An 18,979-nucleotide genomic window follows, 5' to 3' on the forward strand; every position below is an offset into this window, starting at 1 on the left:
ATGAGCAGCATTTATCTGCAAGTCATTAACGAATAAGTGAAAATGCAGAAATGAACGCTGTGTCGTCTGCTTGCTCAGTTCGCCCTCTGTGATCTCATATGGACCCAAGAGCAAAAAAAAACAACTATGCGCCTGGCTGTTTGGAGCACAAACTCTAATCTCATCACCGAAACATTGGTTTAAAATGAGCGGTCAGCTCTGAAATTGATGCGTGGCTGGAAATGACATCAAGCAGAATTAAAATACTTTAAAAGTTGTCAGGAACAAAGAAATAGATGGAACTGAGCTAGCCAACACTGAGGGAACATCTACACACACACAGCCCTGAAGCTCACAGGCAGGATGAGGCTCCTGTTACCATGGCACTGATGATCAGCTGAGTCTCAGGGGTCAGAGGTCACCTGTTTGTGTAACAGACAGATTTCTTATTTTTATTTTCCCATGTTGTTGTCATGTGTGAACCACCTGTGGATGACGCGCGCGCGCAGTGTGTTTTTCACAATAAAAGCCTGATGGTCTCCTCTGTACTTTATTTTCCAGGATCTGCTCCAGCAGGTGAGACCTGCGGGTGGGGCCGTGCTCAGTGTGACAGCTGATTGTTCTGTTTGTTCTGTCAGACAGCTTTTATTTTGATGGTTTGGGCGGAAGATTAATCGTATAAATTCCAGCCTGAGCTGAAGTAAAAGCCCGTGCTTGTGTTTTTCCTCAGCTGAAACGTCTTCGCGCTCCTTCGCCGGGCAGTCCGGGTCAGGAAAGCGAGTCACCCCTCGCTCTCCCCGCCTCTCTCTCTGCATCGCCCTCCCTCTCACTCTCTAAACTTTGGAGACTTTTGCGCGTCCTGGGCGCATTCTGGATTTGCTGATTTGGAGTCTGAAAACTTTCAGCGCGAGAAAAAACTGGAAAGCAGAGAAAGAAAAAGGGAAAGAGTAAAAAAGGGAGAAAAGAAAGAGGAGGAAAGAAGACCTTCCCTCGGACACCGGACAGGGAGAATGATCCTGCGGGGGAACCAGCTGCCGCTCCAGTGAAACATGTAAGTCACAAAGTGTGAGGCTGTTTCAGCTGCAGACTCGTGTAGGATGGGTTTGCTGTCTGGTGTTTGCTCTGAAAGCTTCTCAGAGACTCACTTTGAGTGTTTCTGTGTTTTTGCCTCCCGTTTGTGGGACATCCACAGAGTGGATCCACAGCAGCCTCCGTGGAGAGGCTCCTGGTTAGCTGAGTCTTCAGCTCTGATGGACGCGCCGTTAATGAGGAAAATCATGTGTGCTTTTCTTTGAGCTGAGTTCTCCTGTGGAAAATGAGCAGATCTGTTTCCATGATGCTGCTGACTGCAGATGTGTGCACATGTTTATGGTGATAGAGACGGAGTGCGCGCGGGAGCGGGTCAGTGTGTGTAGAAAGCGCACAGACTCCTCTGGGTTCTTTTCTTTTGTCTTTTGTCTGAAACCCTGAGTCCAGACTACACAGGCCTAATATATCAGAGCTCTTCAGGTCTAGCACGTAACTTGAGTCCTGTGAGGAACAAGACGTGATGTTTGAAACATGTAAAAACTCTGCGAGCACAGCTGGGACAGTCCCGGGTTTAAACCTTGGCTTAAACAGTTAAAACACCTCGATTATACTTCAACTAGTTCAATTCTTAGATCGATCATTATAAACTGGACTAAGATCTTGTTTAGGAATCAGAAAATCTCGGACTGTGAACAGAGTCCCATGGAAAAGTGTAGAAACGTGACTGGAACCAAAACGGAAACTTTGTTTTTCTTTAATAAAACTGCTTTTAAATTACCACAGTTTATAAAAGATTAGTCTGTGAAGAGTCTTTGATTACTTTGTGGACTTTTTTGTATTGTGTGGAGTGAAATAAGCACCCGTGCTTCATATGTGCAGGTGTGCGTGTGAGTCTGACAGCGCACACGTTATGAAAGCAAAACGCACCAAAAGACCCTGGAGGCACCGTGTAGAAAGTTTCTGTTTGCCGGCTCAGTCAGTGAAGTAGTTTGTTTTTCAGATGATGCTGTCTGTCCATGCAGCTTATCCCAGCTCCCAGTCCACCTGGACAGGTCACCAGTCTGTGGCAGGGCTAACGCAGAGAGACCCGAGGGGCATTTACAGTCAGTGGGTATCCCAACCCCACAGAAAGGCCCCGGGCTGGATTTGAACCCAGAGAGGCGAGCATGGTGACCGCTGCATCAGCATGCTGTTGGTGTGGGTCATGTTTGTGTGTCACAGCATGACAGGAGCTGTGGAGGCTTTGTGCCTTAGTAACGTGTTTCATTGTGAAGATGGGACGGCGGTGACTCCAGAACCAATCAGTGATGTTCGAGGAAATGAAAGATGCATCCTCACAGGTCCTCAGAGCCTCCGCAGTCCCCTGCAGGGAGAGGATTCCTCTTTATCGAGTTCTGACTTTATCAAAGAGCGTCTTGTTTAGGGTCTTGTTTACTGCCAGGTGTTACGCAACCTGCGAAGGCGATACGGCCAAAAACACACCAAGGGTCCCAGAAGGTGAAGCGCCGAACAGGCCGCCTTTAAACGGAGGCGCGAGGTGACGTCAAATGACATTCTGATGACGGGAAGTGTGTGTCTGTGTGTGAGGTGAAGTTACCAATCCTCCAGGTGTACTGAGGAGCCCTGATACATGTACATATTAAAATGAAAGTTATGTTCAAACAGAATGAAATCCAGACGGCGGCGATAAGCGAGAACGAGCTCGCGGTCAGGCGTAGCAGAGAGGAATGTGCTTTAATTAAGCTAAAGGGGAAGATCTGATCTCTCCACCTGCACCGTGAGTCTGAGCCTGGTGACATTTGGTAGGATAAGAAAGAGGCGCTCGCCTCGTTTCCCCTTTTCGTCGTGAAACGGGCGCACAAACTTTTACAAACTAAGCATTGTGATTTATATAATAAAAGTGAAAATGAGTGAGTGGAACAGTAAAGTCACAGGGAAGGTGTTTAACGAGGTCCCAGGTGAGACTGGGAGGCTTGTTTTCCGACAGACTTCTTTGTGCAGGAAGAGGTGTCGCCCCCTGCTGGTCATGAGAAAGAATACAGGTTTAAGTCGCTTCCTTTTTTAAACCCTAGAAACTGCTATATGCACACATGCATTAAAAAACAGGAAAAAATAAAGCCCTGTGATGAGTACTTGTGTCAGTGGACCGAGTCAAAGACGGATTCGGCACTGAAGGCTAATTTCATTTAAAATGTTATGCTGGTGCCTAATAAATCATAATGAGCTGTTTACACCGAGTAATGAAGATGAGCTCATCATGTGTGAAATTCATTTGGACATCTTAAAACTCTTCCACTTCCAAAAACATGTTTTTATGCCTTCCAGTAATTAACAACAGTCATAATGTCAAAAAAGGGCTCCATGCTGTGAATGAGCAGCGTAGGTTTTTTTTAGCTGTCCACACTAAGTGCTGTGATTGTGCTTAAAATACAACAGCAGAATCAGTCACCAGCATGGAGCCCCCTGAGGATCAGCACCGAGCTGACAGATCTTTGGAACATTTAGTGTGCTTTAGGCCCTATTTTTGGTTTTGCGGCACATTTCCATTGCATCTGTACGTGTTTGCATAAAGCAGAGAGACATCACTGCAGTGCAGCTGATCAAACAGCGCAGCTTCCAGGAGCGAGCAGAGACCAAAGCGGAGCTAAAAGCAAAGGGAATATCAGACACGCCATGTTGTTGTCCGTTTACTAAAAATCTCATGATGATTTTGAATATCAGTGACCTCAAGGTCAGAGGTCAAGTTTTCTGAATATCCTATGAATGCCATTATTAAAGAGTGAAGCATATTGGTTGAATATGATGGAAACTACACAAAGAAAATGAAGCAGTAAATTCTGAGAGTTAAGAGCTACCCATTTTTGTTGTAAATAAAATAAATAAATAAATATGTCATCGCTGGATTAAAAACTGCTAAACATGTCACCCTGGTCACCCCGTGGTTCCTTCACAGGTATCGTCCACCTGTTGTTGTCACACTTGTGTTGCACAGCCTGAATTGTGTGTCCTCTGGTCCGTGCTGCTGTTGGTGCGTTTAGCTTCGCCTCTGCCGTCTTCACAGCAGACAAAGAGCGTCTGTGTCAGAAATAACGGCTCCACATTGGAGGGCATTGTTTCCGGTCAGCGCGTTGCATCTGCGCTTGCGGGCAGCGCTGATGTTTTCGGCAGCTCTTCCTTTTCACAGTCATCTCTGCTGTGGTCATTTCCCTTTTGCTTCAGGCTAAAATTTCAGCCAATTGGAGTTCAAAATATGCAAAGCGTCATCACTCAGAGGCGTCATGCTCTTGTTCTGCTGGAGGACTGCGTTTAAGTGCGTCTCAGTGTGCGTCGTCCACTCCATGCAGGCTGGTCAGACGGACACAACAATGGGCCATAAATCAAGCGTCAGGCAGCTCTAGCTGATCTTCTGTACACATGTTTGAGGAGGGCAGTTAGAGCAGTTTCTCACAATAAATTAGATTTACAACCGTGTGCGTGACAAGAACTTGGCTGCAGTGTTGAAAGGACAGGTTCCTGTGTGGGCTTCAGACCTCCACCAAGTTTGAAGAATTGTTAATATTGGGATACTGCAGCGAGACGAGTGCTGCTATGGAGATTTAATCCTGAATGACTTTGTTCTCCACCCCCAAAGCCGACAGAATAGAAAACAAGTGCGCCTGTTTAACAGACTGATTACACATGCACGACACAGAAATCTGAGCGCCACGCCAACGCAGAAGAATAAAGAGCACAAATATCTTAGATTAACATCTCTAGAATATAATACACTCATCTACAGAGTCAAACAGTTTGTCCCTGTTTACCTTCTCTTACTTCATAAGAGAATCCATACTTCTTTCTCTGACTTACAGAAAGGTCTTCACACAGATCCAGACTTTGTCTTACATGATGTCTGAAAGGTGTTTGGGTCTCAGAGGAGTGTTTTTAAGGACTGCATACCCCACAACAGCACCCCTGCAGCCCTAAACTGGATAAGAGGTTAATTAAAAGGATGAAGGCTTGCCCACTGGCATGCTTATGTGGCAGTTAGAGATGGATAATTTCATGCTAGTGAAGTTTTTGCACACCTGAGTCACATTCAAGCCTTTTCTATCCTGGTTTCAGGATTTTAATCAGAATCAATAATGTCGTCAGTATCGATGACATCCCCATCACTCTCCATCCGGAGGCGCAATTCTATTTTCAACTCACGTGTCCATAATACAGAGTAACTCTCTGCTCAGCTTTAAAAACTGTAAAACACATAGAGGCGGGGCTTCAGCCGTAAGCTTTCAGCAGTGTAGTTTCCTGCTGTTGATCTACGCTGATGATGGTGAAGTATTTTTTCTCAGAGTTCGGTGTTTTCTGTCTTAGCTACTATACTTAGCTACTATAACATAAAACCCTACTGAATTAGGTCTGTTAAAGTTGTTGCAGGATGCAGCTTCTGGTGATGGTGTGTAATGCAGTAGTTGACGCAGCAGCAGTGGGGAGACTGGTCTCTTACACATATTTCCATTTAAACATCAGCCCTTTCCGGCATGTAACCGAGCAGATTTTGGAAGCTGAGCCTCTCTCTAGGCTTCAGCGACAGCAGGTAAAAGACACAGTTTATTTTGTGTTTTTAGTGACTGCACTGATTTAGTGATGACATAAAGGCAAATTCTTCAGTAATGCATCTGTGGTAGGGTCCAATCAGGAAGCAGTTGACACCGTTGGTTTGTTAATTAGACCAGAAAGAGAAGTTAAACAGCAACAAGATAAGAAATACAAAGAATGAGGTGACGCTGACAGAAAATGTTCAGCGTGATGTCGGAAAGTTTTCTTTGATTCTTGTGTGTCAAACATGAGCAGTTTGAGTAAAATGTAGTTGGTTGTAATTAATAGAAATCAATTTTAATGAAAAACATCTGTCAGGCTTGTTTTCTCACTCATGTCCAGGTTATTAACCTTCAATGTAAATGAACTTGAGGGTGAGTCACAAAGGTGTTCCTACTTGTGCAGAGGGGTTGGGCAGAGAAGGTTTGTGTTGCCGAGTCATGTCAGAGCTCCTTTTCCTGCAGTGAAAGGTGATTTTCTCAGTTGTTCTGCAGTGAAACCCTCAGAATAACCTCTGGGCCACAGAATGCCTGGCTTGAAACAGGGGTTTGCAGGCTGCCATCCAGCACTGCAGACACATGAATCGCCGCCTTTATGTGGTCATGTCTACCGCCTTGCTCGCTGACCTCGCTCTTCTTGTCATTCACTCCCATTTCCACAGCGGAGATGGAGCTGGGAGGAGGAGGACCGAGAAAACAAGACGCATGACTTGACAAAGAGGCGAGTTTTCTTTAATGTCAGGAGCTGCATGAATTTGCAGCACTGGACACAACAAAGCTGAACAATGAAATTAAAATCGAGCTCTGTTCTCTCTGCTCTAAATATTTATGATGCAGGAACTGTTCCCAGTAGTAGGACGGCCAAGTTTGCATCAAATGATGAAAAAAATTCTAATTAAAAGTTCCCAGAGACCGAAATGTTTCTGCTCGTCTTTTTGCTTTCTCTACCTTGTACAATTTTCATTTCTTCCTAGTGTGTTGAATAATTCACTGGTTTGATCTGCGGAGACAGAGGAAGTGTGCAGCTGCCATGTAAAGTTGTTCAAACACACCGCTGAGGCCATCTGCTGCCTCGCACATAGAGACGTGACTTTGTTTCAGCATGAGGACTTAGCAGTTTAAGCTCAGACAGGGTGACGACGAGAAAACTTTGCTGCGTTAAACCGTTGAATATTCACTGAATGTGTAGCTTCGGCAAAGTCCACAGCTCAGGTCCACATTATTCTGGACCTTTGGAAACATCAACGGCCAAATTTGTCGTGAGAAAAAATTTGTCTTTGGTTGTGCACAGACAGACGAGGAAACTTTGAAGTAGCTGGGATCAACCATGTGATCGAGGCTTTTCACAGCGTACTCTTTCTGGATTCGCACAGGGATGGATATCAATACCAAAGTCCTAATCAGTTCAGTCACAGAGTGAATGAAGTGCCGTGCAGGCTTCATATATTTCTGATCATCAAGCTGTTCTAGAGACCATGCTAGGTTTGCTAGCCACATGTTGGTCTTCGCCAAAATGACCACACAGTACAAAGTGTGTGTGCCATTATCATTAAATATGCTAACCTTCTTCACTTCTACCTCCTGGATCGGTGCAGATGTGGCAGTACTGCCTGAGTGAAGTTCAGGAGGATGCTGGCTACATGTGCCGTCATGGCAAGCATATATAGGAGTGCGGTGGGTGTATCTTGGGCGGCTTTGGCCTCTTCAAGGAATTCACCAATCACTGGCAGATACATGCAGTATCAATAGAAACACAAGGACTCGCTCCCACACAGCTCTGGTCTTAACATCATGGAGTTGGTAGGAAAACACAAGGACCTGGGGGCCATACCTTTCTTAAGTGTTTTTGATAAATATGAGCCACAAAAAGATCCCAGCAGTCCCAGCCGTTAAGTGTCCAATGGGTTAATGAACAGCTGAGAGAACAACCTGAAGGCTGTTGTGGAGATGCCGTGGTTTCTTCTGAAACTTAAAGACATTCGGAATTTTTAAGCTGTGAACAACTTTTCTCGGTCTTCGGGTCATTTTTGCTGTGATTCATAGTTTAGTATTACGTGATCTTATAACTCAGTAACCATGAAAGAGGAGCCGAGTTTATGCTCTTGCTCAGTTTTTAGCACAGCTGTCACTTCTCTGCATTTTACAGTCTCCTGACAACAGAGACAACAAAATACAATCAAATCAACTCAGCCAGAGTCATGAGGGACCGTCCGAGACACCGAAAACAACCTTTAGATTCACTTCACTGCGTTAAGCACATAGTGCACAGATGATGTCACTTCCTTCCTTGAAACCGCTGTAATTTCATGTTTTCTGTCATCTGCCACTTGGCCCTCTGTCTGCTGAGCCCAGGTGCATTAAAAGTTATTCAAGTTATTCAAAAAAACAGCAGTAGGATATTTTGGTAGATCGTAAACAAAAATAAACAAATAAATACATATTAATATACATATTAATAATGAGAGTAGTTAATTATCAGCCTTCTTAATAATTAATAATAATTGATTAAGTGAGGAATTATCCAGAGAAACTTCATTAGCAGTGATTCAAGCAAACCTGGAGTTGGATATGTGGAAGGAGCAGATTATAAGATCCTGCTTTTAATAAGCAGACTGTCTGTGTGATGCTGCAGGTATTTATTACTATTTATAATTTATACACAGGCAACAAACAAAACCTCCACAAACCCACTGTGTGTGTCTGTGGAAAATAACTGGAAAGGACTTTGGTAGAAAACCTTTGTGACTGTGGTTTCAGCATCCTGCACTGCTGTGTGTGTATACATGTGTGTGTGTGTACGTGTGTGTGTGTTACCAACAGCGATTATGGGGATCAAAATCCTGGTTTGAAGGCATTTTTGAGACTCAAAATGTGGTTTCAGTGGCAGGGTTACAGTTTGGTTAGGGTTAGGCATTCATTTTTCATGGTTAGGATTAGGGTAAGGGGCTAGGGAAAGCGTTATGTCAATTAGATACCCCCACCCGATGTGTGTGTGTGTGTGTGTGTGTGTGTGAGTACTGTAAACATTCGTTTCAACTGCAGGAAGAGACTAAATCAGGAAGAGACGAGCTGGGTCTCCACATCGCTGTTCCTCCCAGAGGCCTTTGAGATTTGGATCACTGGATGGTTAACCCTGATAAAGTATAGATGACAGCCTCGCTCGACCTTTTGGTTTCATCTGTGCTGAGATAAAAGTGTCCCGACCTCACAGCCGTCAGGAAAATAAGAGGTGTCAGATGGCTGACAGTGGATGTGTGTGTTTGTGTGTGCGTGATAGATTGGCAGGATCCAGCTGATGGGTGAATAAAACATGAAACAAAGGTGTGCTGACACTGTGCCTGGAACATCTTCCTGAATGTGGCTGACTAGTTTGGATCCCTGTGTGGGACTGAAATACTCCCAAACGGACACATTCAGATGTGTTATTGGACTTTTTTTTTTAATTTGGAGACTTTCCACAGTTTTTCATTAAGTTGCAAATCAAGTGACTCTTTGATTATATTAAATTTGATTTTGAATAATGTTATGCTGCAAAGAATGCCACAGAGAGCAAGGCTAGAGTATGGGTACCTGACTGAAGATATGTAATATAAACAGTTTAACCCACTGATGTCGGCTTTATTTAAACATTTCCTTGAAGGATAGAAGTCAGTCCTGTTGGGATAACTACCTTCAGTCTTCTCATGAACTCTCACTCCTCTATAACACCTCCGACCCGTTGGGGCGTGGACGTCAGCTGATGCTTTTGTTCTGTGTGTTGTCGATGGGGTCTCCATAGGTCGGGCTTGTTCCTGTGCCCTCTGTGACCCTTAATAGGTCCTGAGCCATTGTTGCGGAAAACTTAATGAATGAACTGAGATAAGATTTGAATTTGCTTTAAAGTTGCTTCACTTTGCTGAAGTGAAACTCTTTGATACAACAAATCCTCTCATTAGCTTCTCTCTGCATTGGAGCAGTTTGATTGGTTCCCCGGGGGTGTGATTGTCTGACACGCAAACACATGTGATCTGCAGTCACTCGTTTATTCACAGGTCTCTCGTCAGTTTCAGGGCTGCAGGACACATTTGAATGTGACTGGTGAGAAGCATTTGAAGCTCCTTTTTTGTCATGAAATTATCCATAGTTATGTTGAATTAGGAATTACTGAGACACAGTAAATCTGCATCAGGTCAAGTTGCACTCCACCCACTCTAGAGCGAAGTGGAAGGCTCTTTGTTCCCACTGATGCTTTTCTGTTGCTCGGACTGAAAAATGACAGCAAATAAGTTGAAAATGGTTCAGAGAGCAAATGAATCATAAAATGTGGAGTTTTCATCCAAGAAAAACAGGATTCATGTTCAGAATATGAAAAAGTCGGAATGCACTATGCTGAAAATTTCCTTCTTCGTCTGCTTTTCCAGGGAGACCTTTAGAGGTGAAGGCGGAGGAGGAAGAGGAGGAAGGTGGAGACTTCGTCACGTTGTCCCGGTGGTTCTGCTGTGGATGACCCTGCACAGACACGGTAGGACTCGATGGTTTTAACTCTGCCTGAATGGGAAAATCCAGGACAAATAGATCTTACTTTTATTTATTCACTGAAGCAGGAAAGCCGTGCTGCCCTCACAGCTGTCACACTGACAGGAAAAAAAAATCACACATATTCTAATAAATAAACCTTCAACCCCTAAACCGCGAGCAGGAATAAAACCGTAATCATCTGAATACTGAAGACACTCCAACTGCAGTGTGTGTTCAGGCAGTAGTTGGAGTTACTGGGTTACTTCCTGATGACATGTTTTTAGTGATGTTTGCTGTGTTATTGGGCAGCGTGGATATTTTGAAGAGTTCACCACTGCAGCCACAGCAGCACCCACATGGAGAACATGACAAATACGTTCACTCGCACTTTAAAACACAAGGAAAACGCCTGCAGGTCACCTCTGCAGGAGAGGCTCAGGAACAGGCATCAGTGTTCTCAGTTACAGAGCGATGCCGTCTGATGACAAAACACGAAACCATCATGAAAATTGAATTTATTTGTTTGTGTATGTGAATGCAAACATCACCTCTTTGAGTTACGGTCAGCTCGACTTTGGAGCTAACATACGAGGAAGTGTAAAAATCATCGGGTCCATCTGAGAGTTGAGCTGCAGTCCTTGGTGCGAGGGGCAAAACGACCCAGAAGGCTGTATTTTTCTTTTTACTATTTGAAAGTAGAAAACCTCACAGCGTGAACACAGATACAATATATAAAACTTCATGCTTGTGTCAACCTGGGAAAAGAAAGAAAAAGGTAGGGGGAAGGATTAGATCCAGGATTTTGATAAACACAGAGCTAGTGCAGGGAGGATGGGCTTCATGTCACGATGTTGGTTTCAGGTACAGAATGAATTAATAGTAAACAAACCTTTATTCAGGTGACCCAATAGTCCAAAGGGGCTGTGGATACACTAGGCATGAACAGGCACACCAGCAACCTGAGGCTTTAAAGCAGGGGTGGGGAACTCCAGGCCTCAAGGGCCAGTGTCCTGCAGGTTTTAGATATTACCCTGGGTCAACACACCTGAAATAAATGATTTGTTCATTACCAGGCCTCATTACTTTGGTTGTGTCCGAATTCAGGGGAAGGATGCTTAAAATGCCATATTTGGAGGCAATGACGTCACAGCAACGCGACGAAGGCTGTCCGAATTCAAAGAGTACTCAAAATGTGGCGACAAATGCGTCTTACTTTTCCACAAATTTTAAGGATGGGTCCGATGTATCCTTCGTGTCCTACCATATCCCAGGATTCATTGCTGGTCATAGAGGAGATTTGTTTCTGATAACGACGGGGGTCGAAGCGGGAGCAGAAAACACTTTCAAATGTAAGTATATGAAAATCTGGTTGTACAAAAGTTAAATTGTTATAGCGGTCGTGTTGTTAAGCTTTGGGCATCTGCATAGACTTTTTTAATTTTTTTTTATTTAAATAACCGTAAACCAGCTTGTATGGTGGGTCCCGCAGTTTTTCATGTATTGCCGCTTACATACAGCTAATTTAGATTTTTTTTTAATTGGTGACATGTTATGGGGAACAAAGACCAAACGACTTAATTTATTAAAATGAGGAGAAAACGATCACCTCTTCACTGGGGTGAAGAATTGGGCCGCTATGGCGTGGAGGTACAAGAATAAATCAATTTACACATCATATTCATATGAATACGGTCCTATTAACCCTCATGCTGTCCTATTACCCCACAGCAGCGGTCCCCAACCTTTTTTGCGCCACAGACTGGTTTATGTCAGACACGGAGCCTTTAAGGTGTCGCGGATAAATACAACCACATAAAATGGTCCAACCAAGACAAAAACTGTGGTATCTTGTAAATATAATAATAAACGTGAATGTACTGTGTAATTGTGTAACTTTATTAGCAGCGTTCTCCTGAAAATGCAGAGGCTGAGGAGAGGAGAGCAGGGAGAGGATGGACAGACTGTTTTCACTTCTAGAAAGATTAGTTCCAAAATGAGTTATGCATTAAGAAATTAATTTATTTGGATATATTTGTTACATTGTTATATGTGTTGCATTAGTGTAGAGGTTTTATGTTATTAATAAATAAATTAATTAAAACAGTAATTGTCACTGAACTCAATTTGATTTACAGGTATTTGTAACATGTATGAACATAATGCTAACTTTGAACAATAGTACTTGGATATTTATTTGATAGCAATAAAGTAAATAACAAAAAGCTTTAAACAAGAATTAAACAACAGTTTTAAAGATGAAAAAACAATATTTTCAGTTGTTCACACAGGATTAATCTGAGTGACCTGTTCCTGGACGGTTTCTTTCACAACTGTAATAGATTACAGGAAGTCTCTGGCAGTGTTGCTGAATCTGCCCGAGCAAGATCAGACATGGATGGGGTGCTGCAACTGAGACCCGCAGTTTGTCTTTTCTGGTCTGCGAGTGGAGAATCACACAGGGTGGTCTGCAAAGAGAGCTTTAGGATGCTTCCTCCCACTGTCCACTGCATTGTCCATCCACAGGGTTTGCAGGCTGGCTCACTCGTGGCTGCCACACCACTAAGATGTTTTCAAAAATATGCAAGCAGGAGATGGTGGATGCTAAATTATTAGTATAATACTTGTAACTCTGTAGCAGACAACAGTTTGATAAAGTGCTATGTAAAAGAAACCAAAGATTAGATTCTATAAGTTTCAAAGACCTTTGGTTTATATATTTTATACAATACAGTACATGTGTATGAATGACTGGTGTTGTGCCAAAAAATGATAGTCTGCCAAAAACTGATTGCTCGTATTTAAACTGCTATGAATAACATGTTGGTCTATAATACGTGAAACACATGTCAAATGTATCCCTCGTGAATGATATCAAGTCACCTTGAGCCACAAACAACATTCCTGTAACAAGGTAGAAGCTGCAATCAGTTGTTGGCAGACTTTTAAATATCCTTTATTTATCCAGTTCAAAAAAAAATGTTGTTGACATTGAAAAATTTTTTTTTATGAGTAATCTGGTCAAGTGGACAGCAGACAGCGCAACAAATATATCAACAGCTCTGTAAACATACTTTAAGTGGACAAAAAAGATCAGATTGGTTATAATGTCGGTACAATAACACAGAGTTATAAAGACACTTGAAAAACAGGTAATTTTTAAATTATATAACCGCTTTGTGAACCCTGTTCACCGAAGTCTATTTACCAACATACATAAAGATATTACACACGGAAACATTGGAAATCAGTTTTGGCAGGCACTTTTTGGCACAACACCGGCAATGATTCAATTATCCATGTAATTAGCTGAGTAATTCCTAAATGTGTGTAGATTAAAGGAATTTATTTTACCTGCATATGTTTGTCTCTGTTGAGCCTAAGCTACAAAACGTGCCGGCGACGACGATAAGGTTTTTCTAGCTCCTCGAGAATTACAAATGTACAAAAAAAACGGAGCGACATTTCTCGGTCCATTTTAAAGTTTTCGAGTTGTGGCGCTAGTGACCATAAAAACACGGAAGTAAGGGCAGACTTGAAGGCTAAAAGGCTGTCCACAGCCCATCTGTTATGTTGCATACTCATTGTTTGTTCAATAAAGTTTCTATGGAGAAAAAAGGGGGCTGTCCACAGCTGCTCACTTCCTGACTACCTGTCCATCTAAGGACACTACCTTGTGACGTAGGTAGGTAGTGTCCTTATGAGCATCCTTCCCCTAAATTCGGACACAGCATTCAAGACATGTTGAGGAGTAATTTAGCCATTTAAATCAGCTGTGTTGGATCAAACGCACATCTAAAACCTCCAGGCCCTTGAGGCCTGGAGTTCCCCATCGCTGCTTTAAAGCATACAGGAGGCAATAAGGGAACAGGAAACACAGCTGAAAGTAATCATAGATAATGAAATAAAACTGGTAAATCATAACAAGAAAACAGCAAACACATAGAAAAGGAGAAACTAAAGCTCAAGGAATCAAAATGAAGCTGCACCTACAGATTATTTCAATCTCATTATGTTCATCAGTAGCACGTCGCTGCAACCATAGAAAACCTCCCTGAGACCGAAACCGCTGCTGAAACACGAAAGTGTGGCAGTGAAGACTGTTTGATGTCATTAAGGTGCTCACAGGTGTAGAACACAAACATGGATCTTTGTGTGTGTTTTGACCACCCTTCCTCCAGTTGACACCGGAATCATTCAGTGTTTGTGGAGGACTTCCTGAACGCTCGCAGCTGTGAGGGCAACGCAGCACAAAATTCTTCCTCTGACACAGCAAAACGATAAAAGGCCCTCAGCAGCCGTCAGAGCGACTGCACAATGATTAAATGTCAGAGTTTCAGAGCGGAGTAAAGTCTGCTTTCACTCTCAGTCTCATTTTGTTCACTCGTTGAATCTTTGGAGTGAACATGAATGTGAAGTTTTTCCTTGATTAAAGCTGCTCGCTCTGTGATAATTGCTTTAATTACAATGAATCTGTGCTTCTAATGACATGAAATCATCCATTAAATGTCATTTTCAGATGTTTGTGTGATTATTTTAATTAAACATGGGGCTTGCTTGCATTTCCTTTCCCTGTGAAAATGCCTTTTATTGTGAAAGGCTCGTGGACATGACCGTTTTGTGTTTCTTTGCTTTGTTCATGTTCTCTTTGTGTTCAGCTGCTGTTGGGAAAAGACGCTGCGTTTTTGAGGGAGTGCTCATGCTCTACGTTCCTCTGAATAAAGAAATGAGCCACGTGTAAAAGATTCTTTCGAAGCTTAAACTATGGGAAAACCGGCATTCCCAGGGATGCAGCGTTTTCATCTGACAGCAGTGATCTTTCATTTTGTCTCTTCTTCTCCCCGAGTTTCCATCGTTTGCGTCCCGCTTCATCCCACTTTGTTTTTTCATATTTTCCATGTCTGTGTTGGAGCATGCCTCCTCTTCTTCATGCTTCCATTAACGAGAACCACCCGCCATGTTCCTGAAGCCTGCAGTCAGATATCTTTTCCATCTGGTTTATTTTTTATTCCGTGGAGAGCATGTCAGCAGCGATCATGCTCTGATGCTTTCATTCATTCATTCCCATGAGGTCAGAAATTCATCCTCTCACATCCATGCATGTCTTTCTGTCGCAGGCATCACTCTAACACCTACAGACGTCTTTTTGTTTTTTACTTTAACCTACCCAATGTTTGTGAGTGGTGTGAGGGAGGTTTGGTTCCTGGAATCAGTTTCACGTTCGATTTGGAGCCAAATTAGACAACACTGGGCCAGAAACCTGTTCTGAAGCCTAACGGAGTTTAAAAAGTTTCGTTTTATAGATTAAAGCCGCTGTGTTTAATGATGTGTGTTTAGTGATTAGTTTGGTTATTTTTCCATGGTTTTATGGTTCTGTTTAAAAACAGAGGAGCGCTCTGGAAAGGTTTTTTTTGGTGTTTTGTACTCTGATTCAATCCTCTGTTTGTCAACACTTTCCTGTAATCCAGTTATGTTTTCCTCTGATTGTTCAGCTTTTGGCCAATGAACTAATCAAACATTTGTTGGTTGTTTGCTTCGTTTGTATCTTTCTGGTTACTTCATTTGTTCAGAGGATCAGTTTGATTGAAACTTGGTTTGTTAGTGTATTTTCTTTTTCTCCTCACTGTATGGCTTTTTTCAGAGCTTGTGTCTGAATGAAGGTGTAGTGGGTGGTGCCCACAGACTCATCTGTGCAGGTTTGGGCTCTGTCAGCCCGACTCTGCTGTTTTTATTATTTTTATTTTATTTCCATTGGAAATGTTGACAGAAGGTTACCTCAGCAGAAATGAAAGTTGTTTATGTTCATCAGTGTGGCTTGCCTTAGAGCACTGTACCTGGACGTAGTTCTATAACGGCGTGTAAACTGAGTCGAGAGAAAGGATTTTCTTTGTTTTTCTACAGCATTAAATTACATGGATTAATTTTCATTTAAAGAGATATTTCATGTTCACGAGTCAAAATAAGCACAAATGGCTGCAACCGCTGGGTCTCCTCAGAAACGTGCACCCAGTACAGACTGCATACAGTCATTGCAAGCTTATTATCAAGGGTTTGACAAACATGCACGCTCAAACTACTCTGACAGCGCCGGCTCTGGGTGCCAGTGGCATCGGATGGGACCAAAGTTTGGCCAAATTCTTGCACGGCAGCCGTGGGAAAAGTGGGGCATCCACAGACTTTTGGCCATGTGAGTGTTTTTCTTAGATTTCAGTGTTCAAGGAGAAATGCAGGAGTGGAGGACCGAGAGCAGGGAACTGCTGGCTGTCCATGTTTTCCATGTTTCTGCCAATAACACTCATTAAACTGAAAAATTCAAACTCCAAGTGAGAGAGAGACAGAGGGACGGATGATCGAGAGAGAAAAGCGAGGGGCGAGCAAGAGGAAAGAGGTGAAGGGGGGGGGAGAGAGTACGTTTAATGCATTTTCCATACCTCATCAGCAGCTGCAAGCCAAACCGCGCGGTTCACACACACTCGTAAAGTTCCCAGCAGTCCTAAACCACAGCACACACACACATGTGCACAGGGGTTAGCGGTGGTCGCTGTTCTTCTGGTGACAAACACATAACCGACATGTGTGTGCTGCTGCTGACCGGCTGATAAACTGCAGCTCTGAACCAATCACACAGGAAGCTGTAAATATTAGAGAACGAGCGAGGGGGAGAGAGAGAGAGAGAGACCTTTGGTCTGACAGCAGCGTGGGGCCTTCTCCTCTCTGACACGTCAGTCCGTTAAGGGTCACATGCCAATCTGTTTAAAGTTGCTGTGCCCTCCAAACACAAGCTAACGCTGTAGCTGTGGGTCTGGTGAGGTTCCAGTAAATGTATTCTGCTGTTTGTTCTGAAGCTCTGAAGTTTCCACACACTCAGCAGAGTGCAAGTCTTCCGAGTGCTGCACCACAGTACAACTATTGTTGCAGAACCAAAGTATTGCACTGACTGAAAATGATGCAACGTATCAGCTTCATGGAGCAACTCCCATCAGGACGTTGCTCTTACCAATTATCTCCCCATTTCTTACTGATAAACACGAAGCCTGAGTGAAATGCACAGGCTGACAGACAGTGCTGAGTTGTTTTTATCTGATGACGTGAACATGGGGCTTTATCGAGATGGAACCAGAAGCTGTAGAAATGTGCTTTCTGTCACTTGCCAAAACTAAAAGCAGCACGCCTTCCTAGCTGCTCAGCTCGGTCACTGACCTGACAGCGGAGCATCTACACTCGACCTTGCAAACACAACTCTGACTGTGATTCCAGTTCCCAGATCTCACAGTATGACCACAACGTTTGACAACATAATGCTCAGACTTCCTGAGTTGCTGGTGATTTGTTTCAAACCATCCATTTTCTACTGCCTGTCTGGATTTGAGTTGTGGGGGCAGCCATCTAAGATAAGCACAGACTTCCCTGATCCTGAAATCTTCCTCCAGCTTATCTGGGGGAGCACGGTCATTTCCAGTCTTGCAGAGAGATGGAATCTGTCCAGCGAGTCCCGCGTCTGCTCCCAGCATGACATGCCTGAATCACCTAAACTGATTCCTAAACTATCCATCCATCCATCCATCCATCCATTTATTGTATTTTGCTTATCCAATTCAGGGATGTGGAGGGCTGGAGCCCATACCGTAGGGCGAGAGGCGTACACCCTGGACAGGTCGCCAGGCTGCTGCAAGGCTAACACACAGAGACAGACAACCTTTCATACTCACGAAATAAAATCCAGTTTTTTAAAAAAAATCTGGTCCTGTTTTAATGATTAGTCAGCAAAATATGTAAAAAACTTGTTCTTTGAAGTGAGGAGTGTGCTCTGATATTGGAGCTTTCATCTTTAAAAAAAAGAGTTTCAAGTCTCATGAAGTCCAAAGAGTTTTTCAAAATATGATTAATTAATAATTCATTTCCCACAAACATGCCTTTTGTTTCTTCTGTTTTCTTTTTCTTAACGTTTCCGTGCGTTCCAGCATCCTGCTGGCATCTGAACAACGTTTAAAATCTTTTCCACCCTGACCAGAATTTCTTTTTCCTTCCTGCCGCTGACTCGCTGTGATTAGTTTTTGTCCCGTCTGGGCTCGGAACGTTATCAGGGATCAGCAGCCGCAAATTGTTAATGTCACCCTCCACCAACACTGCTAATTAATCATAATTATGGTGTACTGAATTTTTTAGACAGTAAGGAAATGATTTCAAGCCTGGGCGCCTAATGGCTGCCCACTGCTTCACAGTGTGAATGGATTAAATGCAGAGAGGAATTTCCCCACGGGGGATCAATTAAGTATACATTATTATTATTAAATTTCAGTGTGTGGTTTTAAGGAATCGATGCAACGCAGCCGATGAGACGTGAGAAGGAGCAGCTGAGGTTGTGCACACATCTTGCTGTGTTCTTCATAATACACATAATCACAGAAAAGATTATTAGACATGAAAGACACGAAGTAGCGTTTGTGTTAAAAGAAGATTTTTAACTGCTCAGAAATCGTGTTTAAATAAGATCCTCCGGTCCTCCTCGGTTAAGTCGTTCCTCTGGAGGCAGCGAGAGGCCGGGGAGGGGTCGTTCCTACATATTTCATAATATGATGTGGGTGTGTGGTTGTGGGATGGTCCAGATTTTATCAGCCAGCTTGGCGTCCTCCCCTCATCCCTCAGTTTTTATCTCTACCTTCACTTTTTTTCTGTTTTCTCTTCTGCACATGTAACTAAGTACATTTACTTTACACCTTTTGTGCTGTACATATTTATTTCACGGTTACAGTAACCAGTTAACCAGTGTAAAATATGATGCTTGGTTATACTATAAAATAAGAAATCTGACCAGAAAATGAACAAATGAACGGTGTTTCGCTTCCAGCTTAACTTGACGTGACAAGTTGTTGTTTTTCCTCTTTGATCTGTTTTTAATC

At 43.1% G+C, this 18,979-nt stretch overlaps 1 protein-coding gene and 2 long non-coding RNA genes across 5 annotated transcripts in view; 1 reads left to right on the plus strand and 2 right to left on the minus strand.

The window, feature by feature from the left end:
• Positions 1 to 804: 804 nt before the first annotated feature.
• The window catches only part of adgrg6 (adhesion G protein-coupled receptor G6), a 104,988-nt gene continuing 86,813 nt past the window's right edge, over positions 805 to 18,979 (plus strand). For all 3 annotated transcript variants that reach the window (XM_080290086.1, XM_080290088.1, XM_080290087.1), the window contains exons 1-2: positions 805 to 1,030; positions 9,986 to 10,086. In XM_080290086.1, coding sequence (XP_080146212.1) covers positions 1,029 to 1,030; positions 9,986 to 10,086 — 103 coding nt within the window. In that variant the 5' untranslated portion in view covers positions 805 to 1,028. The remainder of the gene's footprint in view (positions 1,031 to 9,985; positions 10,087 to 18,979) is intronic.
• On the minus strand, positions 9,587 to 10,767 carry LOC145420662 (uncharacterized). The gene is made up of 2 exons (XR_013901979.1): positions 10,631 to 10,767; positions 9,587 to 10,112 (listed from the first exon to the last, which is right to left on the minus strand). It is a non-coding gene; the product is annotated as an uncharacterized LOC145420662 (long non-coding RNA).
• LOC145420661 (uncharacterized) lies at positions 12,081 to 16,905 on the minus strand. Its single transcript, XR_013901978.1, has 2 exons — positions 16,511 to 16,905; positions 12,081 to 12,641 (listed from the first exon to the last, which is right to left on the minus strand). It is a non-coding gene; the product is annotated as an uncharacterized LOC145420661 (long non-coding RNA).

Source organism: Astatotilapia calliptera, chromosome 15 (genome assembly GCF_964374335.1).
Source record: "Astatotilapia calliptera chromosome 15, fAstCal68.1, whole genome shotgun sequence".
NCBI lineage: Eukaryota > Metazoa > Chordata > Actinopteri > Cichliformes > Cichlidae > Astatotilapia > Astatotilapia calliptera.